We start from the raw sequence: 25,724 nt of genomic DNA, 5'->3' as shown, positions 1-25,724 counted from the left end.
TGTGGTGCTGGAACAGATTAATGGCATTTCTATTCAAGGGAAGGATGAGGATTTAAGTGTTTTGAGTTACAAGTGTGGTCAAATTAACTTGAAGTCAAGGCACCACTATGGTTATTAGGTGCCAAGATGCGACCAGAGGGTGCCAAAGCAATATTTTTTATGTTAGACATGGGTTTGGCCTAAGTACCACACAGCAAATAGAGGATAGGTTGCCCCAAATAAATCTGCAAACTTGTGAAATGCGAATATGTGGGGGTTCACCGTTTGTCTGAATTAACTGGAATGTTTCCAGACATGAGAATTTCAGATAACACCACCAATTTTCCAATCCAAATTTAGCTTCACCACAAAGAAATCATGATCTGAAAGTTATGTGGGTGTATGTGCAGGTACCAAGCCGTTAATGACTGTGTCGAAATACAAACAGTGCAGTAAAAAAGCCGAACAAGCTATACAAGATCAACAATACAAGAGTCCCTTGAGAAGGCTGCCCATCTTTGGCTGAAATAACCGTCTGGCCCTTTAAACTACTATTTCCCAAAATAGTCCTCAAGGCTCAGAACATTCCGACACACCACAAGGACACCAGCCTCTTGGATGCCATTGTTGTTCAAAAAACATCTCAGGTAGCTAATGTGCCATTTCTGTTATTTTTCCCCCAACAAAAGTAAACAATTAAAATCCTACAGTACACTGTCCTGCCTAGAATGTTATCCTAAAATGACTCACGGCAGGAACAAGTACTGCATATTCCAACAATTGATCAATATATAAGACTAAACATTCGACCAGTAAATTGACCTTACCTGGACCTCGCTGCTGCGCTCGCTGATGGCCTCCTCCTTCTCCTTGATCTCTTCTTCCACTGTGGTTTTCTCCCTTGGGTTCCAGCACAACATATAAGAACATTTAGCCACTGAGGACAAAGAGGTTATATTTCTCAGACCGCAAGGCCACAACCAGCCCTCCATTGAACCCCCGTCAGCTCGATCCTTAGCCGCAACCCCCTGCTCTCCTTGGACAACCATGACCCTCAAAATCAAATAGAAACGTGAATAAGGCCGAGACTCCGACGCCACGATAAAGCAGAGAAAGTGAGCTTGTGCTCGATCTGTCAAGTATGTGGGAGATGAAAGGTGAGACACAGATGACTGGTGTGAGGGAGGAGGAGAGGGAGGACCAACCAACATTCTTCTTGTGCTGCCTTAACACCTCTAACAGTGCTTCATTACAGCAAATTAAAGTGTATTTTATTTGAATGATTTATGGAAAAAGGCACACATTAAATATTATACCACAAATGTGGCACATAGAGTGGAGTGCAGTATGCTCTGAAAAAAGACAACTTTACATCATTTGTACATGCATTAAACTTGAGTCTATGCATGTTTGTATACACAACCCTCGTCATCTGTCATTTGATCCATAACAAGATGACTGAGATACTTGAACTCACTTCAGACTGTGAGATTAGAATTAAACAATATAAAGTTAGGAAAATGTAGATGTTTATCCTCATATTGACAGTTGATTTTATTATTATGCCATGTCATATAGCATGGTAGCCAACATATTCTCAAAATAATACATCTCTGACAGAATCAATTAACTTGAGTATTATCTCAGTAAGGTCGATTTGTGTATTCACGTTTTGTATTGGATGTCATTCAACTTTCATTTCTAGAGTATGTATCAGTGTCTCTCACATCAGAACAGTTTCCACCAGCCAACCTACTGATGCATCCTCCTCATCTTCATCACATTGCTGCGACAAGATGCTTAAGTGCATCCCTAACTTGAGTATTAGTGAGGAAGGGCTCCTTCCACACACCCAGCTCATGAAAAGGGACACAACACTGAGTAATGTATGGACACTGATCACATGGAAACTACTAAAAAAAGCAGACATCTCGACTTTTTTAAATGAAGGTAAATACTGTATGTGGAGGAAGATTAAGATCGTAATAATGAGTCTTGGTTGGTCTCCTGGTGAAGTGCAGATGCTGTAGAAATTACACAAGCATCCCCATTCATACTGAGCTGACACTATTAATAATTACAAAATAGCTGGTCTTATACGTAAGATCAGTAGTAAGATCAGTAGTTTACACACATGGGTGTGGAGAGTGTGTGTGGTGACCATGGGCCCATGACTGACAAGGTGCGTAGAATACAGTGTTTTCCATTTGTGGCCTTGAAGTACTGGGCCCAAATCTTTTTTTTTTTTTTTTTTTTTTTTTTTTTCCCTCCACTGGGCCCAAATTCCCGGCCGAAGCCAATGCTTACTCATTAGTACGCAATTATTGTCAGTATAGTGCATGGGTGTCAAACTCAAATTCACAGTGGGCCAAAATTAATAAATTGGCACAACGTCGTGGGCCAAACTCAATATTTCATGAAAAATCACTGCAATGTGCATGTTTCCCTTCTCTCCAGAAATGTAGCGTTAAAGTTTATCATATGAAAACAAACTTAAATTTTGCTTAAACACTGAATCTGGAATAAACAAACTAATATTATAAACACGAGAAATCAAATTTGCAATAAAAGACATCAGTGGTATTAGTTTGTTGTTTTGTGTTTAAATAACATTAATTCTTCTGTCTCTCCATCTTCTATTTATCTATCTCCAACTACCTTTCTTTTTGATGTAAATCTTTTTTCAAAGGCCAACAACAAAACAACCCAAAAAAATAAGAATGTGCTTCAATAAAAATCCAAACTATTAACAGTCTCTGCCTAGGAGTTGAGCAGGTCTAGACTGATAGGCCAACACACTAGCAAAGCATTCTGGGATTTGTAATATTAGTGGCGCATGTACTATATACTGGCGGGACAGCTCTAATCCACATTTGATATGGTCTTGTGGGCCAAATATAATTACATCGTGGGCCAAATTTGGCCCCCGGGTCTGAGTTTGACATAAAGTATAGTGGGTCAATTAACAGAAAACACTGCACTCTGGCCGTCAGAACAGATCCTGCAGTCAGTGAAATTATATGCAGTATTGTACTTGTGGTAGGAGGCGCCATATTTGTATCTTTAAACATTTTGAGGTGCTGATTATTGAACAACTTAGCACTGCAATCTCTCAAAGCATAACCTACATGACGTATACTATCATCATACAAAGCTTACCTTTGTAGTTCAAAAATTTCATTACTAAGAGAGTCCAGCTCCTTGATGGCAGAGAAGTCAGCTGCCAGGTTGGCCATATTATTCTGGAGCAAAGGAACCACAGAGATAGGTTAAATGGAGGCAAAGGGCCAACACGAATATAAACATTTACATAGCAAGTCACATAACTGCACAAACAAATAAACGACAGCTAAACTGATGAGCTTACTGATGTAGAAAAGTTGCTCAAGACAAACATGAACGTATGCAGTGATTCTGTAATGGCATCCAACCAGATGTGGCGCTAAACATTTATGACAAACTATAAAGAGCAACCTTCATATTTCATCTAAATCTACATTGATTTTACAAAACAGCATGAAGAAGGAAAGATGGCAAAGTGAGGTGGTTCATACAGAGGAATGAAACTCACTCAGGGGGGCGGTCCCATCCGCATGAGAAAGGGGCAGAGAATAAAAATGTGAAGTGGAGAAAGAGAGGGATAAAAAAAAAATTTGCAATGAGAGCAAAGGAAGGACAGGCAAAAAAAAAAAACCTAAAAAACAAGTAAAAGCAAAGCAGTAGAAATACTGAAGAATGCACAGTTTTAGCAAAAGTATCCAAATGGAAATATGCTGTATCATTGAGCAGCGCACACAGCCACTCAGTTGTCACTGTCAATATGTTTTGATGTAATGGTTCTAAGGCATGGGTCTTCAACCTTTTACAGTATATGCAGCTCGCAAAAGCATCGCATGTAATTCTAAAAACAATTAATACCCAAGAGCAACTGTTGTTAAAGATCCCCAAAACTTACTGTAACTCACAAAGGCTCATCAATCATTTTCTTCTTTTCCTTTCAGCTTGTCCTACTAGGAGTCACCACAGCGCGTCATCCTTTTCCATGTAACCCTATCTCCTGCATCCTCCTCTCGAACACCAACTGCCCTCATGTCTTCCCTCAGGACATCCATCAACCTTCTCTTTGGTCTTCCTCTAGCTCTCATGTCTGGCAGCTCCATCCTTATTATCCTTCTACCAATATACTCACTATTTCTCCTCTTGATGTGTCCAAACCATCGAAGTCTTCTCTCTTTAAATTTGTCTCCAAAACATTGAACCTTGGCTGTCATTCTGATGAGCTCATTTTATAATTTTACCCAACCATGTTGGATAAAATTCTAAAAATATATATTTAAAAAAAGATAAAAACATGGGCTTGTTTACCAGTATGTTACATCACCTTTTAACAACACTCTATAAGCGTTTGGGAAAAGGGGACTCCATTTGTTGATGCTTTGTAGATGGAATTATTTTCCATTCTTGTTTGATGTACAACTTTAGCAGGGTTCATACACTTTCTTAGCAATAATTTTCCATGACTTTTCCACATCCTTTCCGTTAATTCCCGAGACCGGAAAATGTGCACATTTAAAGGGGCTCTAAGTAGATATCTGAGTTTTGTTTCTAAGTACATTAAATATGTTTTAAGTGCTGAAAACATATGCAAAGACTTATGTATAACAATATAGGGCTGAATTGTTGGGATTTAGCTTAAGCATCTTTTTTACTGTTTGAATTTTCACTATTAGAATTTTCCTGATTTTGTGAGCGGGGCTAAAACACAGCCCCATGACATCACGGGCCTGGGGCGTATGCATTCTAGCGCGAGTCCCCTCCCCACTATAGAAGGACAAAGTGACATTTCGTTTGGCTGCTCAGTTGAGTGTTAGCTGTGCTTAGCTTCCATAACAAGCCTCATTTACCACTCCAGCCTGCAGTTAGCAAGCTAATGACGGCTACACCACGAACATGCATCTTCGCTGGATGCCACAATTTACATAACAGCTCGGTGATGTTTTTTTAAGCTCCCAAAAAATGAAGAAATAAAAAAAGTGAGGGATTTACTTTTTAGAGAGAGACACGTGGATGGCGAGCTGAAAATCAACACCACCAGAAGACTGCATTGCACATTTTACGATAGGGCGGCTGTGGCTCAGTAGGTAGAGCAGGTCGTCCAGTGACTGATCGAATCCCGGTCAAATCTGTTCGCGTGTCGAAATGTCCTTGGGCGAGACACTGAAACCTAATTTGCTCCCAGTGGGCCTGGCAGCGCCTTGCATGACAGCAGCCGCTCATTGGTGTATGAATGTGTGTGTGTGTGTGTGTGAATGATTGCATGTGAGGCTTTGTAAAGCGCTTTGGGCACTGTGATGGTGTAGATAAAGTGCTATATAAGTGCAGTCCTTTTACCATTTACTAGAGACAACATGGCTTTATGGGTAATTTGATACTAGTAAATAAAAAAAAAGCGATGGATTGACTTTTTGAAGACACACGCGGATGGGGAGCTGAACATCAACACTACCACCAGCCGACACTGCAGTGCGCATTTTACGACGGATAGTTTTGTAAACTTTCACCAGAGACAACATGGCTTCATGCGTAACTTGATACTAGTGAATATGGCAGTGCCGACTGTCCAACTACCTGGGCTTCCTCCTACCCTCCCGCTGTCATCAGGTGCCGTGTTTGGCTGTGACATTATGTCACCAACAATGAGGGTAAGTTGACGTGTGCTTATTTTTATGATTATAGTCCACAATAACCATTAAATTTTCAAGTTGAGCCTCCTAACGTGATTTTACATCGTATAAGCTATCATCCCCTCAGTATGTTTGATTCCTTTTGGCTTATCCATTTGACACGCCCACGGCATCTGAGAGGTGGCCCTTATTATTTAAGTTTTGAAAACTGATTTTATATATTTACCAATTTTTTTATTCATTCAAATTTGGCAGGCTTGTTCACAATCTTCTCTCTTCTCTGCTTGGCATTGTCTTGTTTATCTGCAACATTTGCAAAATCAACATTGTCCCAGATTATCGTACTACTCGCTTGAAGTCTCGGCGCCCTTTGCACAATGGTCATTGCCCCGGACTATTGCAATAATAGTTATTCGAACTGCTCTCAGTGCTAGTGGACTCTGCGTCTTTTTGCACAATTGTAAAAAATAAATAACTAAATAAATAAAAATACCGGCATTACCAGATAAGTAGCAACCTTTTATTGCTCAGTGACTGTTTTTCTCAATGTCTATGTCTCAAAAGTGTTCTCCGTCAATTGACTGTCTGTTGTCGTACTAGAGCGGCTCCAATTACCGGAGACAAATTCCTTGTGTTTTTTGGACATACTTGGCAAATAAAGATGATTCTGAAACAATAACATTCATGAGTTTGAACATTGTTTTGTCTATGTAGTGTATTCAATTGAATATTGTTTGAAATATACCTGCGAATCATTGTCAAATCACTGTTTTTATTTCGGTTTTCCGCAACGTCCCAACTTCTTTGGAATTGGGGTTTGTACATATTCTTCAACCATTTGGAAAACTACACAGAAATGGGTGGCAAGCCATTATTCTGCTACTACATGAATGGAAAACAAAGTCCTTGAGCAAATCAGGTAAATCTCACCTGTTTGATGTTTAGTCTGTCAGAGGGAGGGATCATCTCTGGTGAGAGGCTCTGTGGAGGGTCCAGACCTCTCGTCAACTTCTGATTGATCAGATGTAGCGCCAGGGTGAACTGCTCTCGGGTCAGTTTTCCGATGTCGCCAATGTCACAAAGCTCCCTGAGGGAAGGATGGCGCGCAGGTTACACAACAGACTAACAATCAAGGCCTCAGGCCGCTGCGGGTCACAATAATGTTTGCCGACTATGACAGGAGCCAACAGAGCAGACAGACACAGCAGGACAGAAACTAATTAGGGAAAATCTATGAGCGCTGTATTTTTCCAGATCTCGACACACGACAGTCTCTTTTCCATCCAGAGACGTTTTGTTTACACTGAAAATTTACTTTTAGCTTTAAAAAAGGCTAAGCCGAAGGGGTATGGCCAGCTCCGTTCTATAATGTAGCCCACCGTGCATGTACTTGATCAAGAGTGCTATAATATTTGTTGCTTTTTGCCTTGGCGGTAAGGCTCCTGCCCCCCCGACCTGACCTCGGATAAGCGGAAGAAAATGGATGGATGGATGGGTTTAAAATTAATTCATCCATCCCATCCCTTTTCTGTACCGCTTATCCTCACTAGGGTCGCGGGGATGCTGGAGCCTATCCCAGCTGACTGTGGGCGAGAGGCGGGGTACACCCTGAATTGGTCGCCAGCGAATCGCCGTCATTAGTTTTTTATTCATTCATCTCATTAAATAATTTATTAACTGACTGATTGTAAATACAATGAGCAAAACTATGTACACAAAAGGCTTACCTCTCTCAAATATTATTACTAAATCTGTTCCTTTGTCGAGATAATCCATCCACACAGGTGTGCCTTAGGTTGCCCATAATAAAAGGCCACTCTACAATGTCCAATGTTACTGTGTTGGGGTGGCGAAGGGGTCGGTTTACACTGCATGAGGTTTTTTAACAATCATTGAATGAGGTAAAAGTCCAGTACAGATCCAACAGACAGGCGTCCCACCTGCCCATGAGCACAAACGTTTGCCCACCCCTGGTCTACACTAATATCAACATGTTTCTCTGTTACCACACTCTTTTTTTAGAGTGGATGCAACTACTGTATATAATTTTTAGTTGTAGTAAAAGTGACAACGGGTGAAGACTCAGATTCAAAACAAAAGAAGTTGTTAGTCTCTTACCAGATGCGTGCGAGCGTGGCAGATGGCAGACCCGTTTTGAGAAAGATATCTCTGACTTCAGGTCCAGACACCAGCCCATCCATGTCTCCATCTGTCTTGCTGAAGAGTTCGTCATATTTGGCTTTGTCCGCTGGCGACACCACCCACTGAGAGCAGATGTCAAACCATGCATTTAGGAAAACAGCAACTCAAATGATAGAAGTCAGACTGAACCTATTTAATGCATACTGAAATGCTGACATAATTTACCTTTATATTCCCTTTGGTCTTGTTCTTTTGAAAAACACACTGAGCTATCCAGTTTGAAATCATTTTAAAGTGCTTGTAACAAAATAAAGCTGTAATGGCCAGGATGCACTGGTAGCATACTCACAGGGGCAGCTGCTGGCGGCGGGGCGGGTTTAGGGGGGAGGGGCATGGTCTTAGAGCCAGCATGGGAGGCACGACTATCTTTGACGGAGGGGGGCGAGGGTAACAAGGGCATCACGGTAGGTACCGAGGCTTTTTTCCTCTTGGAGGGTGGAACCAGGGGAGGTGGAAGAGACACGGGAACTGTTTCTCCTTCCAGAGCTCTGTACACCAGATACATGGCCTGGAAGGGCGGTTTGGCAATAAAATGCATAAAGAAAAATAGTCAGAATTATTGTTCAAACATTTTGAAGTCATCACACATGCATTGTAATAATAAACTACCTGCAAGAATTTTGAAGAGTGCTCACAAAATTAGCACACAAAGGAATCATATATAAATAGCACCTACACTCACTGGCCACTACAATTAGATACACAAGAGTTGTATAACAACTATCTACATAAAGATAACACGTGAATAGTCGCACTGACATAGAAGAAATATAGTAGATGATGTTGTGTTATAATGTAATAATAATATTTCCTTACCATATCTTATTGATATTACATCACATGGCCCAGTTTTAATGTGCAATATTACATGTTCAGAGCTGGTCTAACATGACCACTGACGTTAAGCACATTGTCGTATAGAGTTTTTTTCCTGTGCTTGTGTGACCGCTTTAAATATGCTCAACTGTTTGTCACTGTTCCGCAGCAACGACAATACAGTAAGCCCATTTTTATTGCCAATGTCTGAGAGTGAGAGTTCTCAGTGTGACATAGTTTGATACTACGGCAAACTACAACCACAATAATAAACATAGTTAAATCAATAAACCTCTGACAGAGTCTATCAAAACACAGCATTATCATCTTTAGAATTTTTACACCACTTCTTGTATTGGATCTCTAATTGTATATTGACCAGATCCAGAGTACTGTTAAACTAAGCCAGGTAACTTCTTACCACAGAGAATTCATCTTTGTCCAACATGCCGTCTCTATCGATGTCACTAAGCTCCCACACCTTCAACACACAGGAATGATCGTTTTAAAATTAGAAATTTCATTAAAAACTGTACAGTATATCATGTAAACTCTGACTCATATCTATTTTTTCACTTCCTCAAAAAACCTCATGTCTTACCAAACATAAGTCATAAGAGCACATCCTTTGTACTCCAACGTGTTGGTTCATTTGCTGATGTTGTGACTCATCAAATTACTAAATTGGAAACACTGCTCAATTTTCAAATGCACATTTCCTCAGTGGTGTCACTTGGTTTACAATACAGTACATGAAACCAGTGTGGCAAGCAGCTCATACCCGGCCCAAAATGTCGACTGGCAGTTTCGAGTTGAGCAGGACAGGCTTGACTTTGTCTCCTGTGAGCATCCCCCCGACTGGACCAAGGCTGTCAAAGATGGAGTCAAACTTCAACTTCTCTTCAGGCTGAGAGGACAACAAAATGTAAATTTCAACAAAAAAAAAAAAAATTATAAATATGGTATGTTGTGTACAGTAATACATGGGTTATATTTGTTAGGCGTGTCCTGATCAAAGACAGATATTGCAGCCTTGAGCTTTGGCCAATAGAGATATTGGGCAAATCCGATATCAGCAATGATCATACATACTTTACAGGGCTCTTCACTAACTTTTGCAGAAGTAGAACTTTTTCAGTTGGTTGCATCAGCACATGATTTGGTCGCAGCATTTTTTGAGGAGCTACGGCATGACCATGGCATACAATAGTTTTGTATGAGGATCGACAGTGACCAGAGATATATTTGTAAAATATGTTACTGTGAACAAGAACTTGGTCTGCATCAGGCAGTGGCAGACAAAACAGGTCAATTAAAAAATATATATATATTTTACTTCTATTTGATCATTTGTTCCACTAGAGGGGCCAGCAGCCAGCTCTTATAGTGAGGGTCTTCTTATGCTTATGTGTTGAGCATGTACGTGACGGTGCTGTTGATAATAGCGTGCTCTATCTGAAAGAAGCAGTCAATTATGTTGCAGCAGGTAGCTAATCATATTGTTGCAGGTCGCTTTTAACTCAAATGGCATTCAGAACAATGATTGAGACGGTGTCACACCTCTCTCTCTCTCTTTATCTGTGTGTTTCAGGAGAAGATTGCAATAGAAAAAAAGGCCACTTTCAACCAATAAACATGGACTCGCACAAATGCGACAAGATAAAACCTTTAATCGCACAAGCTGAAAAAAAAGGTGGCATATGCGACCAATTTGGTCGTAGTGTCTACTCCTGCTTTACTTATTATGTAGTATGGAATATTAGAAAAGGCTTGATCAAGTGATATTACTCAAACCGTGAACAATAATCAGCAACAGTATGTGTGAGGAAAAACTGACCCATTTTTCTTTATAAACAAATTGGTTACATAAAATAACTTTAAACATAGGAATGTACTACAATTTAATAAAATAATAAAAATTATATCTGATTGAAGACTCAATTCCCCTTAGGTGTGAATGTGTGTGCGAATGGTTGTTTGTTTCTATGTGCCCTGCAATTGGCTGGCGACCAGTTCAGGGTGTACCCCGCCTCTCGCCCGAGGATTGCTGGGATAGGCTCCAGCACGCCACAGACGCTTGTGAGGATAAGCGGAAGGGAAGATGAATGAATGAATATCAGAAAATCCTGAAAAATAAACAATAAAACCAATGATAACAAAAAAAATTAAATAACTGCAACATACCCACTGCTTAACTTAAACAGAAGCATATTCTACATTTGAATAGATTAAATAAAAAATAAATTAGACATGGTTTTCGGATCCATTTTAATTCTATGCTCAACTCTAAATTCAACATGGTTTTCTAATTAATGTATTCAAATAACCTCACTAAATAATACATACAAATTATACTTTTAAGTGCAAAATAACAATTCAAGTTCAATTAAGTTATTTTCTACTGCCAGTATATGGTGGGAACAGCATTTGGTTTCGCCACACGCGGTGGCAACGCATCTGGACTGGAGTTTTATTCACTGTTCATGCTGTGCTCATATTGACCTCTGGGGGGCAGTACGGTGCACACAATGAGATACTTGCAGTAACAAAAAGTAGAAGACACGATCGAATATTTTTTTATACAACTCGCTTTTCACAGAGTGTGAATAATATATGCCTGAGAATATTGTGTAAGTGTTTATACAGCGTTTGTGTACCAATATTTATTATGTTGAGCGATACACGACCCTTGTGAGGATAAGCGGCTCAGAAAATGGATGGAAGGATAGATACAAGTGCCGCGAGTTCAATGTTAATTTTCGTTAGCTCGTCAATGGAGTTTTCCATTCATTAGCTTTGAGCTAGCGATTTTTCTTAACAAAAACGAAGAACGACAAAGTCTGTGATGTGTTTGAACATTTAACAGGTATAACTCTTATGTATGTTTAGTTTTAGAGCGAATTTCAATTGGACTGTCAATAAACAAGTTTAAGCAAGCAACATTAACTCTTACTTCTTGCTACTATGTTAGCACCTTAGCAACCTGTTGTTGTAATCAAATACCCTCTGCATGTCGTTGCTGGAGAGAAATGCTCGACCGGCGCATGGAATGGACTGCTTGTACAAGAGTGGTAAAATCAGGGATTTTCGATCCAGTCCGATCTGATACTCGTTTTTTGCTGGCATTGGACCGATTTTCGATCTCAGAGATCGGATGGAGACACCCCTAAGATTTGTTACATTTTGCAGTTCTGTTTTCTGTTGTTGCTATGGATAGATATAGTAGCTGAAAAGCACAGAGTAGACCTGCACGAATGAAATCCACTACAAGAGCTGTATCTGCGAACAACATTGGCAGGCTCAAATCGGTATACATTAATTTTTTATAAAAAGAAACGTATAAAGGCTTCACCTTGACAACCCAGGTAAGATCGGTGGTCAATCCCCCTGCTAACAACGGGCTGCTTGTATCCTGCTGGGAACAAGTACAACTTGCTTCAACTTTTCAAGTATGATGAATAACAATGATTTCAAATTAAATGTAGCAGCATCTAACAGATCATATGGACATTATTTTTTGACTGATTAAAAGCAACTGACTTACAAATTTTGGGGGCGGAACAGCCACATTAAGGCTCTTGAGTGCCACCTCCAGGCCATTCTGAGCACAAGCCACCAAGCGCAGTGCGGTAAAAAATTGCTGTGGAGATTAACATACATTCAATACATTTGTAAAAAACACACATTATGATGCCCCTCCACTGGGCTTTTATACCTGTTTGTTGAGAGAACCCTTCCTTTCAGAGTCAGACAGATCCCAGATCTGCGGAGGACATTTATCAACCATCAAAATAACACGATAGTATAGTTTAACGTGCTGGTTTCAAGCTTGATTTACCTTGCCCAGAACCAGGTCAGCCAGGCCCGACTGCTTCAGGAACAGAGCTGCGTCAGCTGCTGCCACTCTCCCGCTGCCTCTGGGATCAACCTGCAGGCACACAAGCCCAAGGTATAATCATTACAGACAAAATCATCATGGTCAAAGCATATTCTGCATGTGCCTTAGCCAACTGGTTTGGTCCACAAGAGTCATAAAAAAAGCAGTATTTTAAACTAAAGGCAGTTGTGAAAATAACTGGTACTAAACTTAGGAATATGGGGCACCTACGCCATTTAAATCAATACTGACAACAAAACCAAAGCTACAGTATATTCTCAGTAGTGGAATAGGATCAGGTCACATTTCATGGTGGTCACCGCCGACCCGCTATGACACATTGGGCAGAGCGCTCCATTATTAATTCATAGTCTGACTTCCTGTACAGGAACCGATAACAGGAGACGTCACTGCAACATGATCATAGTAAATTAAGCTACTGTACCTCTATTATATGCTCTCACCAGCCACAACATTAGGTACATGTGCACAATGAGTTCAAAACAAAAGCTATGCAAAAATAAATAAGAGGTATTAATTATTGTGGTTTTACTACAGTGATACAGCTCTTGTATTGGATCTTATTAGATTACGTAGGTGTACCTAATAAAGTGTCCATTAAGTATATAACATCTGATAAACACAATACAATTTGAATTTTTTTAAGTTGTATTGTGATCTTCATAAAGCAAGACTTCAACAGTGATAATGTTTGCGCATACCTGTCGATAGTATTTGTCATAAATGGGATTTCCACTGGAGAGCTGTTGAGGAAGAACAAGACATTCAAAATTTATAAAAGGACCACACTGACATACACCCATTTTAAAACCATTTACAAAAGTACAAACAGTCTGAGTTTAAATATTCCTGTAAAATGATCAAATATAGGGTAACAACAAAAGGGCTAAATGCCACCCTCTGCATGTCAAATGTTTGACCCACTGCATGCACGAGGCAGATGTTATAAACAAATGTTCTTTACCACAATCAGTTTATAAATACTGCACATTTAACTGTTGTGTAGTAATCAAGTAGTCAATGGCTGATTATCTAAAAAGGCTTTACACGATCAGGATTTTTGGGGCCGATCATCGATTTTTAAAAAACGATAACCGATCTGGCGGCACGGTAGCCGACTGGTTAGGACATCTGCCTCACAGTTCTTAGGACCGGGGTTCAAATCCGGGCCCCGCCTGTGTGAAGTTTGCATGTTCTCCCCGTGCCTGCGTGGGTTTTCTCCGGGTACTCCAGTTTCCTCCCACATCCCAAAAAAACATGCATGGTAGCTTGATTGAATGAATGGTTGTTTGTTTATGTGTGCCCTGTGATTGGCTGGCGAGCAGTTCTGGGTGTAGCCCGGCTCACGCCTGAAGATAGCTGGGATATGCTCCAGCACACCTGTCACCCTAGTTAGGATAAGATGTGAAGAAAATGGATGGATGAATGGATAACCGATCCGATCACATGATGGAGCAATGTGTCTATTTAAATTACTTGTTCATTTACTGCATATACTTGTGTACTTAATTGCTCAAAAATATTATATTTACAAAACATAATGTATCTTTGTTCATTGTTAGATATATTTTAGTAGTTATCATTTATTTGCTTAGCTTGCATTAGTATTTTGCATTAGTAGCTTGCATTAGTATTATGGACAATTTTTAGAAAGAAAGATGTCTCAGATGCCTTCAAGAAGATGACTCAGCAGGAATCATCTGAGAGAAGGACGTGGCCGGGACGTGACAGGTGTTGGTCTGGTCCCATGTTTTGTGTTGTGTCTTAGTGCTTAGAACATTCTGTCTTGTAAAACCCTCCTATAGTCAAATAAATGTAGGAGCGACGGGGGAGATTGTTTAGAGCGTGTTGAGGTCTTCCATTTTCTAATAATTGCTCCCACAGTGGATTTCTTGACACCAAGCTGCTTACCTATTGCAAATTCAGTTTTCCCAGCCTTGTGCAGGTCTACAATTTTGATTCTGGTGTCCTTTGACAGCTCTTTGGTCTTGGCCATAGTGGAGGTTGGAGTGTGACTGTTTGCAGTTGTGGACAGGTGTCATTTATACTGATAACCAGTACGATATGTATAGGTTCTTATTTATCGAACAGCATGATGAATCAATGTTTTACAAACATAAAAAATTATGAAGTTGAGGATATAGGCAATGCCCTTTATTTGGCAATAGACAGCAGATTTAGCCTTCCATGTCATATCCTCCCTAAACCAGCCACTTTCCTCTTTCAGTATAGCTGACCGTCCACAGCTGGGCTGAAGAGGAAGACAGTCAGCACTTCCTTCTTCATATAGCCGATGTGCTGATATTCTCTAAAAAGGAGCAGGTGCAGCTAGGAACAACATAATAGCTTGCGAAATGAGCACGTTACACAACTTGCAAAAACCCCTCCAGCAACTGTCAATTGACCATCTGATAACTGGGTACACACACTTATCTCTCTATGACCAAGCTTGTGTTTTCACACAATACTGTGCCTGGAACTAATTCTGGCTGCAAACAAAGTGATCATTGTTCTGGCGTGTCCACTTGATTTTTAACCGAGCCTTCAATCATGCCCACACCTCCATCATACTTCTTGACACATGGCCGTCTAAAGCTGGATTTACACTGAATGCATCAAGTGACAGATTTTTTTCTTATCAAGTGGCAGAAATGGGATACAAATGACAGCAACGTAAATAACTTCAGGGCGGAATCAGGCTTCTTCCAAATGTGGATAAATACAGTATCTGCTTTGTCTCAAATATCTGCCAATCTGAGAGTAGCGTAAACGCACAGATCGGATATACCCCGCCAATGGAAGCTTTAAGTCATCGAAATACACTGATTGGGGACGTATATACACACCATCGCCTGCCCTAACAATAAAAACACATTAAAAAAGCTGTACATTTAAATTACAGCAAACGCACAGACAATTAAATATGGACTAAATATGTTACCTCACGGGAATGAATCAGGTTTTCTGAATTCAAATCTTATTAGTGTGTCCATCATTAAATCAGCAAAATAATTGCAGACAGCTGACAAGGTCATTATGTAAATGTTACCCTCTTTTAAATCAAAGGGGGAAGAGTCAGCCCGTGCCAACTAAATGCTACAAAACATTTAATTTTTTTATTATTTATGTCAGACAATATAGGCATTAAATCAACATTGGGGACATGGAACAGCACTGTAAATCCATTTTAAGGCCCGCCACACGACGAGCAACACGGCCAAACATGAGTGAAGTGTACTATCGCAAGAAAAATTTCAGTCGACGAATGTTTCACGCACAAGCTACAACAGAAAAACTGCAACCCCGTATTGGGTTTTGGGGCTTCACATTAGGGCTGCAAGAAATTGGGAAAAAAATGACTGAAGAGATACAGATGCAGGTGTATTATTGTTTCTGGTGTCCTCATTAATAGTCATCATACAACAAGACTACACTCTGGGCTGCGCCGTGTGTATGTTGTCTGAAGGGTTATAATTTTTTTTTTTTTTTTTTTTAATTCTTGTCCAACCAGGTACCTCTTCTGGTCACTTCTTAATATTATAGTTGATTAACTACATATCAATACACCAACATTGTGCAGGACCCTGTGATGTGACTATTGCGCACACATATATTGTTATGATGATGCTCAAACAATATATTGTGGAACTCTACTTCACAAACAGTATACTGTACAGTAGGGCTGCATTATTATGGCCAAAATAATAATCCCGATTATTTTGATCAATATTGTAATCATGATTATCAGTCACAATTATTCTTCATGTGAGGGAAAAAAATGTTTTTATTGCACTACTTTTCAACAAACAACATGAAACAGTGTCAGTGGAAAATGATAAATTGATAATCAAAAAATAAATGTCCCCCCAAAAAAATTCTACTTTACCAAGGGCTCACTGAATAAATATGGTATTAAAAACTGCAATCACGAATTGCAACTTAATGGAAGCAAATACAGTCAATACATAAAACACAATAACATTAGTCTGCAAGCACCGACTTTTCATTTGAAAATCCCCTCAACATAGTGAATTCTCAAGGACGGGTACGTCTCCGCTGTTCTGCTTGACCGTTGGTCAGTCGTGCACGGTCACAAACTGGAAACAACTCGACAGTTGTGATTTCCCTCTCTATTTACTTCTGCCCTTTTTTACTTCAGTCAGGTCAACCGAAAAGTTGACGTCAAGGCAGCCGCTACGATTGTGAATAGTGTCTTACCATGGCACACCGCCCCTCTGCCAACGTGCTGAGTGGGCCAACTTAAAAATAAAAGCTCCATATATTATGACATTGGACATCAAGGCCATTTTAGGATTTTATTTTGAAGGTGGCCCCGGAGCATGGTGTCGGCGTTGAATGAAACCTTAACCATGCGTTTGCAGCCTGGTGGCTGGCTGACTAGGTTGTGGGCACTACTGCATATGAAGCACTTTTTATATGCAGCAGTGCCCACATTTTAAATGTTTATAATAAAATAAAAAATTTTGCAGACAATCAAGCTTTTAATCCTGGCAGCCAAAAATTTTAAATGTGATTAACTGTCCAGCATTATTCTTATTGAACCACAAAAATTGATTAGCGTGATTGTCAAGGACGAAGCGGATTGCCACAAAGAGAGGAAACGGGCGATAGCATAGGAGAGATTGTGGATAATTTGAGAGGCTGTTGGCAATGATCGGTCACCCCATGCACTGACTGCACACATGTATTTCAGCGACAGAGACTCTCCACTCAATGCTATCTAGTCACAGGTATCCATTAAATTATAGGGAAAAGTCGAAAGTCACTTCATTATTGAAAAAAACAACCTAAGATAGATAGATATATATATATATATATACATATACATTTCCTAAACTGTATCGGTACGGTATAAATTAACCAGAGGAGGGTAGTATCGAGCTACATTTACTCCGGTACAATTTATTAAATAACTTTTGGGATGAATTGTGCGTGTTAAAGTAGTTTTAATGCAACTTACTTTTTACTTTTACCAGAATAATTTTGTTAAGAAGAAACGCTACTTTTACACCGTTACATTAACCTACATTCCGCTCGCTACGTCTAATTTTATCTAAAGGTATTCATTATTGCTTGTGAGATCTAGTTTGGCTCATTAGAAACTTGTGTACTCTGTTTCCCCAATCCAACGTAGCTACTAGTGATGGTGACTCCATTTGACCATTCAAACAGAGCCTGGAAGTCACATGACTGGCATCTCAGTGACCCCACACAAACGCAACGATTTCAAAATGACTAATTTAAGTGAAGCATGGCAGAAACGAAGTGCGACATGCAGTCAAAAGTGGCACAAAACCCGACCTTATATTCAAACTATGTTTATCTTACATACTGCAAAATAAAAGATATGTCATGCGCTGCCTTGTTGCTGTTTTTCTACGTAAGCATTATCCGGTGAGCCTACTGCTCTGTTTCACGAAGACAATTACTAGCAACATGACAAGTGGTCACCATCTTTGTGGCTTTTTCTTTAAAAATATATTTTTTTTAAAGAGCACTTCAAAGGCCTCTAAAATCCGCCATATCTAATTAATCCACACACAATAAAAACACTTGATTATTAAAGTACTTGACCTATTCTACTGCCCATACTGCTCTTCTCATGAATAATGTTCCATTTAATAATAAATAAAAATAATAAATCAGAAGTTACTTATCAATTACTCAGTATGTGAGTAATTTTGTCAGAGTACCTTCCTCTTAAGTAAATATTTTGGAGAACTATTTTTTTTATTAATTTATTTGAGTCATATTCTAAAGTAGACTTTGATTTACATATCAGCACCCTTCACAAGTTCCCAATACCCTTGAAATATCAATCCAACTTGATTTGTAAGCGCATTTAAACCAACAATTGTCCCCAGGGAAACACACACAGGTTAAAAGTGATACCATTATGACCTAATAACAGTATGACCTAAATAAGGCCGGTATCGGCCCAATACCGACACCTGATGTAGGTAGTCGCCCATCCCTACTTGACTCAACCTGGGACCTGTCATTTTGACTCTGGGAAACATTAATGGGACTGCAAACAGTCAGATTGCTTACTGGCTACCCAGACACAAACATTAGTAGCTGTCACAGCAATGAACCCACTCAAGTGGTCACGCACTTGGTTCTTGAGTGTTGTTAGAGGCAACAGCGGCTCAGGTAACACCTCCTAGTGACACCTGCAACACGACGTTTTGACAGTTTAGGGCTTTGTGGTCAAAACCCACTCAAATGTCAGAAGTTGCCAAGTCGGTAATGGTGTTTACTCCTAACCGTAACAATAAACGAGCATGTGCTAAGCCTAGCTCAAAACGGAGCTCCATCAATTGTCGACTGACTTTGTCGTCTACATTGAGTGTCCAGAAAATAAATGACATTCCAGGAAAGCCACACATGTCACGTTAACGCCACTTTAAAAAAAACAAGGCGCTAGTCTGTAACAACGGGCTTTTTCACACACAACTCAAAAGGGAGCTTCTCAACGTTACACCGCTTACCATAAATGTAACAAAGTGGGTTCAAAACGAGTCAAAACACTGCATACAAACTAGCTGCTAGCTAGCAGGCTAGCTAGCTAGCCTGCTACGCCCTTACGCAGTCCCCAAAGAGACTAGGCACAAACTTTTCCCAGTCACAAGCAAAGCACTGTAAACTTCCCTCCGGAAAAAGAGAAAAATAATCGAGGCGAGACCGCGTTTTCGCCCGCCCGAGTCCCCGACAGCAACCGAAGGCTCTCCGAGCGGGGAAGACGGCGGACACGAAGCGCTGGCTGTCGTCACAAGAACAGTTTGGAAGAGAGTCTTACCTGAGTCAGAGTCAGAGAGGCGGCCATAGTCTTTCTGCTTCCCACTGCTGCGTTCACGCCGCGCTGTTGCCCCTCGCACACACTCTCACACACATTCACGGCCCGCCACAAAACCTGGAAGTGGATCTCAACCACGACTGGAATTGTTACACACGCAGAGCCCAACCCAGTCTCTCAAATTACTAAGCACACAAGCAAACAAATAAGTTGTAGCAATATTGTCTACTATGAGGTAATTGAAACCCCCACAGCCAACCTCCTTTACACTTGTCAATGGTTTAGTCCTGGAATTATATACAAAAAAAGTTTTTTTTTTCTTTTATTCTCCCCCCCCACCACCACCACCACAGTGTAACAGTCAGGTAATCAGAGGCACTTTGAACTGTGGCAGGTGTGCCGACTCCCATTTAACATGAATATGATTGGCTATTGCTGAATGCAACCATATCGTAGTAATAGTGGGGTGTGCACTTTTCTCTCAATTTAACTTCCCCTCTCAAAAAGATGAAAACATTTTTTCAAATTGATGCAAGTTTTGAAAATATTTATCTTCCATCTATCCATTTTCTACCGCTTGTCCGAGGTGGGGTTGCGGGGGCAGTAGCTTTAGCAGGGACGCCCAGACTTCCCTCTCCCCAGCCACTTAATCCTGCTCTTCCAGGGGGATCCCGAGGTGTTCCCAGGCCAGCTGAGAGACGTAGTCTCCAGCGTGTCCTGGGTCATCCCCGGGGTCTCCTTCAGGTGGGACGTGCCCAGAACACCTCACCAGGGAGGCGTCCGGGAGGCATCCGAATCAGATACCTCAGCCACCTCATCTGGCTATTCTCAATGTCTCATTGAGATGATTTATCTTCAGTTTTTTTTTTTACTTTTACATCACAAAAACCTGGCAATTGAACAGCAGTGTGTAGACTTAACCAGCTACCAACCAGTCTCGTTTGCTGGGACCAGCTCACACAAGAACCAAAATAAGGAACAATATGGATGGTTTACACTGTCACTGTAAGTACTTATACTGTTATTTTACAGTTTTTATCATTTCCTAATGTTGCATTAATTCTTACTAAATTTGCTCGCGTGTAAATGAGTTTTAACACAACAAAAGGGTGACTTTGCAGTCATTTTCTTGTGGTTGTTTTTATTGAACAGAACGCCTTTTTTTCTTTTGCACTGTAACGACAAACCCTCTCACTTAAATTACCAGCAGTATTAATACAAAATCTCTTTTACAAAAAGGATCAACGCTCAGCCTCTGTGGGCATCTGAGATGAGTACAGTTGACTGCATACAAACCAAGGGATGATCAAACCTAAAATGAACAGAAGCTTTCTTGCTACTGGAGTGCTTCAGTCAACTATTTTAGAAACTACAGTCTTATGTGCACAACTAGTAATAACTGCAAACGTACAAAAGGGATTTCCTCACAAGTTTCATCCAAAGTGGAACATTTCAGACTTTTGAGGTCATATCTTCCCTTGTTTGATGCAATCATTAGAATGGGCGCTTGAAATGTGGGACACAATAATAATTAAAAGACAGCATTACAAGACAAAACACGAGGTAACACAAACAGTTTCAAAAACGAAAGTAGATTTGTCATCTGTCAACATTTCTTAACAACCCAGATTTTGGCAAAACAAATCACTCCTTTGCCTACTTACACATTTCTGTATAGTATAAACTGCAAATAAAAATAAAAACAATACAAATGTGGTTTTCTAGTGTGGACATTCACTGCGACATCTTCATTTCTAATTATATTATAATCACCACGATATTATCTATTGTCGATTATTTTTAGGATGGTATCGTATTTTAATAATATTTTTAACCCTTTAAGGTCCTTGTAAACAAACAAAACTCCTCCCATAGTCTTCTGTGGTTCATCAACAGTCTGCTCTTTAACTGCTCCTTGCCTTTGAACTGTTTATAACTCATCCTTCATGGGGGACTCGGTGTCATCTTCCTCTTCCTCATCATCATCCTCCTCCTCCTCCTCTTCGCCATCTTCCTCCTCATCATCCTTTTCTTCCTCCTCTTCCTCATCATCCTTTGCCTCATCTCTCCTCTGCTTGTCTTCTTCCCCGCGCATCTTCCGCTCCTCCTCGTCTTGGCTTTCCTTCATCTTCTTCTCGGCGTCCTGGTAGGGAATTTAAAACAAATAGAACACGGAGAATAAATAATTAAGATGGAAAGCGGTCAAAGAAAACTAAAGATTAGTTTACATACCTTGGTTTTGCCCCATGTGTTGTTTCCAACTTCCTCCGCCAGTTTTGGGTCATTGGTAATCAGGAAGTTGTCAAAGATGGTGCCAGACCTGACCTACAATAAACACAAGCAATGTTAATGATAACTAAAATTTGGACTTTGACCAACAACACAACATGACAAGAGAAGAATATACACCGGCAGTTGCGTGAAGTAAGCAGACTCCCGTTCAAAAGCTCGATGCATCCCCTTCATTCGTTTTTAATCTTTTTTTCCAAGGTTAAAGTTTTAAAATCCTCAGTGATAAACTTTTTACATTTGCGTGGCAGATAATCTTTATAAATTATTTTTAAATTAAAAAAAATTATTGTAATGTTTATTTTAATTATTACTTAACTTAATATGTATTATATTTGTATGTTAAACTTATGACAGTTAATATTAAAAGTATTAAAAAAAACAAAGATTGGCAGTTGCTTCCATCTGGCATGCGTTTGTTTTATTATTATTTTACTGCTCATTAACAGATTTTTAGTCATTTTTAAGACAAATTTAACTGCATGTTATGTTACTAGCTTTTTATAAAATTATTTTTGAGGCGATTATTTGTTGCCGAGGGAAACCGAGCAATGTGTAGACATCTAAAACCATACACACACAAAGACAAATGTCAACAGTTTTGTTAATTAATTAATTAATTTATTTAAATTGCATGTATACTGGTAAATCCTATTTACTCATTGTATAATATATAGATGGTACCTACTTTGCATTTGGTTAGGCTAATATCATAATTGCCTAAGTCATTTTTAACTTATGGTCACAATATCAATAAAAAATAGCAATGTGCATGCCAAAAATTTTTCTTTTTCTTTATGTACAGTGGGTATGGAAAGTTTTCAGACCCCCTTAAATTTTTCACTCTGTTATATAGCAGGCGGCACGGTGGCCGACTGGTTAGAGCGTCAGCCTCACAGTTCTGAGGACCCAGGTTCAATCCCCGGCCCCGACTGTGTGGAGTTTGCATGTTCTCCCCGTGCCTGCGTGGGTTTTCTCCGGGCACTCCGGTTTCCTCCCACATCCCCAAAAAAACATGCATTAATTGGAGACTCTAAATTGCCCGTAGGCATGACTGTGAGTGCGAATGGTTGTCTGTTTGTATGTGCCCTGCGATTGGCTGGCAACCAGTTCAGGGTGTACCCCGCCTCCTGCCCGATGACAGCTGGGATAGGCTCCAGCGCGCCCGCGACCCTAGTGAGGATAAGCGGCTCAGAAAATGGATGGATGTTATATAGCAGCCATTTGTTAAAATCATTTAAGTTCATTTTTTTCCTCATTAATGTACACACACTGTCCATTTCTTCTGATCATCCTTAAAATGGTTCTACACCTTCATGGGAGTCCAGCTGTGTTTGATTATACTGATTGGGCTTCATTAGGAAAGCCACACCCCTGTCTATATAAGACCTTACAGCTCACAGTGCTTGTCAGAGCAAGAGAATCATGAGGTCAAAGGAACTGCCTGAAGAGCTCAGAGACAGAATTGTGGCAAGGCACAGATCTGGCCAAGGTTACAAAAATAATTCTGCTGCACTTAAGGGTCCTAAGACCACAGTAACCTCCATAATCCTTAAATGGAAGACGTTTGGGACGACCGAAACCCTTGCTAGAGCTGGCCGTCCGGCCAAACTGAGCAATTGGAGGAGAAGAGCCTTGGTGAGCGAGGTAAAGAAGAACCCAAAAATCACTGCGGCTGAGCTCCAGAGATGCAGTCGGGAGCTGGGCGCTAGAAAGTCACCCATCACTGCAGCCCTCCACCATTTATGGCAGTGGCCCAACGGAAGCCTCTCCTCAGTGCAAGACACATGAAAGCCCACATGGAGTTTGCTTAAAAACAAAAACACCTGAAGGACTCCAAGATGGTGAGAAATAAGATTCTGTGGTCTGATGAGACCAAAATAGAAACTGTTGGCCTTAATTCTAAGTGGCATGTGTGGAGAAAACCAGGCACTGCTCATCACCTGTCCAATACAGTCCCAACAGTGAAGCATGGTGGTGGCAGCGTCATGCTGTGGGTGTGTTTTTCAGCTGCAGGGACAGGGAGACTGGGGTGATCAGAGTCAGCCACATGTCCTCCCATCACCCCTGACAGCAGCGTCACCCATGATCGCAGCGATTCTCTCCTCAAACGGGTGAGGCCCTCCGCGCCGATTCTTCCACCTTTTTTTGGCCACACTTTGGCGGTGGGCAGCTTTCCTCCGATTCACATCCACCTTAGTGTCTGACCACTTCTTTTTTTAGTTCAAAGTGTGCGCGCTGTTCTGTCTCCACAGCATTGACAGCCGGACACACGCTGTCCCATTCGCTCCTCTTTCGCGTGTTGTTAACGCCGTACGACAGCGTGGCAAAGAGGATTTTTTTGCATGCCTCCACTTCATTGAGCAACTTCACATTCAGAAAAAATATTTTCTTCATTAACTTGCTCATTGTCCTTTTTTTTCGGATTATGCGGAGATCGGCATCTCAGGTGCAGGGTTCGTTTGAATATGATTTGCATATTCTAATGTGGGCGTGGACAGGGAGGAGTCGGCGACTCCAACATGTGCGCTCATTTCCACGTTGATTGGAATGTACAAAGGAAATGTGCTTGGATTCATGAGTACGCGAGTTTCATGCATCTGAATATTTTTGTGCGTACAACGTTTTCTGGATTTGAGCGTACGCCACGTTTTTGGAGGAAAGCCACGCAAGTCTTAGTACATGAGGCCCCTGGAGAGGATCTGCAAGGAGGAATGGCAGAAGATCCCCAAATCCAGGTGTGAAAAACTTGTTGCATCATTCTCAAAAAGACTCATGGCTGCATTAGCTCAAAAGGGTGCTTCCACTAAATACTGAGCAAAGGGTCTGAATACTTATGCCTGTGTGATATTTCAGTTTTTCTTTCATAAATCTGCCAAAATTTCAACAATTAAGTTTTTTTTCTGTCAATCTGGGGTGCTGTGTATACATTAATGTACATTAAAATGAACTTAAATGATTTTAGCAAATGGGTGCAATATAAAACAGTGACATTTGAATGGGGTCTCTATACTTTCCGTACCCACTTTATGTCAGGATTCTCGGTCATCCAGTTTTTGTTTTTTTCTTCAAAAACGTCTGAGACATTTATTCTATTAGGCTAACAATTTCATTGTATGTTGCATGTATACTTTAAATGCATACGAAGAGAAAACTTTAATTGACATTTCAATGCAGGTATCCTTTCATACTTATTTTATCGCATCAAAAGTTGACTTCTCTGCCGTAACCTAAAGAAACATTTTAAAAAATGGCCAACTTCTAATCAAACATCTCATTTGAATTTCGATTTGAGGATGAGTGGCAAAAGCCTTGGCGGTGGTCTGCTTTTGTTGTCATTTGAGGCAATGAAATGTCTCTTTGTGAGTCAGTTATGCATGTTACCTGCCACAGGTCCAGTCCAATAACGCCAATGCTGTCGTATTTGTAGATCTCGGAATCGGCGGTGTACTCCGGGTTGTCAATCTCGGGGTGGATCCACTTGCCCTTGTAGGCGGGGTTGCTGATTTCTTTGGGCTGCCACTCGCCCTGTTTCACAGCACACAAAAACGCTGTTAATTTACTACACGAAAACCCATTCCTCCTCAGCCATCCCTCTATCCATTGTCTTCCGCTTATCTGAGGTCGGGTCGCGGGGGCAGCAGCCTCAGCAGGGAAGCCCAGACTTCCCTCTCCCCAGCCACTTCCTCTAGCTCTTCCGAGGGGATCCCGAGGCGTTCCCAGGCAAGCCGAGAGACGTAGTCTCTCCAGCGTATCCTGGGCCGTCCCCGGGGTCTCCTCCCGGTGGAACGTGCCCGGAACACCTCACCGGGGGAGGCGTCCAGGAGGCATCCTAAACAGATGCCCGAGCCACCTCATTTGGCTCCTCTCAATGCGGCGGAGCAGCGGCTCTACTCTGAGCCCCTCCCGGATGACCGAGCTTCTCACCCTCTCTCTAAGGGAGAGCCCGGACACCCTGCGGAGGAAACTCATTTCGCCCGCTTGTATCCGGGCTCTTGTTCTTTCGGTCACGACCCACAGCTCGTGACTATAGGTGAGG

General features: G+C 40.9%; 2 protein-coding genes across 6 annotated transcripts in view; both read right to left on the bottom strand.

Moving 5' to 3' along the window:
• The window catches only part of eps15 (epidermal growth factor receptor pathway substrate 15), a 36,929-nt gene extending 17,422 nt beyond the window's left edge, over positions 1–19,507 (bottom strand). For 3 of the 5 annotated variants that reach the window (XM_061683089.1, XM_061683091.1, XM_061683092.1), the window contains exons 1-14: positions 19,400–19,494; positions 13,281–13,322; positions 12,520–12,609; positions 12,397–12,444; positions 12,226–12,321; positions 12,034–12,096; positions 9,463–9,588; positions 9,103–9,162; positions 8,155–8,373; positions 8,031–8,054; positions 7,782–7,927; positions 6,594–6,750; positions 3,139–3,221; positions 807–879 (exon numbers count right to left, since the gene is read on the bottom strand). In XM_061683089.1, the coding sequence (XP_061539073.1) occupies positions 807–879; positions 3,139–3,221; positions 6,594–6,750; positions 7,782–7,927; positions 8,031–8,054; positions 8,155–8,373; positions 9,103–9,162; positions 9,463–9,588; positions 12,034–12,096; positions 12,226–12,321; positions 12,397–12,444; positions 12,520–12,609; positions 13,281–13,322; positions 19,400–19,426 (1,254 nt within the window). In that variant the 5' untranslated portion in view covers positions 19,427–19,494. Of the gene's footprint in view, positions 1–806; positions 880–3,138; positions 3,222–6,593; positions 6,751–7,781; positions 7,928–8,030; positions 8,055–8,154; positions 8,374–9,102; positions 9,163–9,462; positions 9,589–12,033; positions 12,097–12,225; positions 12,322–12,396; positions 12,445–12,519; positions 12,610–13,280; positions 13,323–19,399 lie in introns of all 5 variants that reach the window. The other 2 variants (XM_061683090.1, XM_061683093.1) reach the window with 2 other exon arrangements.
• Positions 19,508–20,517: 1,010 nt separating this feature from the next.
• Positions 20,518–25,724, bottom strand: part of calr (calreticulin) — a 12,498-nt gene continuing 7,291 nt past the window's right edge. Inside the window, exons 7-9 of the mRNA XM_061684124.1 lie at positions 25,070–25,213; positions 21,629–21,721; positions 20,518–21,539 (exon numbers count right to left, since the gene is read on the bottom strand). Of these exons, the coding sequence (XP_061540108.1) occupies positions 21,327–21,539; positions 21,629–21,721; positions 25,070–25,213 (450 nt within the window). The 3' untranslated portion in view covers positions 20,518–21,326. The remainder of the gene's footprint in view (positions 21,540–21,628; positions 21,722–25,069; positions 25,214–25,724) is intronic.

The sequence above is a fragment of the Phycodurus eques genome, chromosome 8 (assembly GCF_024500275.1).
Source record: "Phycodurus eques isolate BA_2022a chromosome 8, UOR_Pequ_1.1, whole genome shotgun sequence".
NCBI lineage: Eukaryota > Metazoa > Chordata > Actinopteri > Syngnathiformes > Syngnathidae > Phycodurus > Phycodurus eques.
This window is presented reverse-complemented; position numbering and strand designations above follow the sequence as displayed.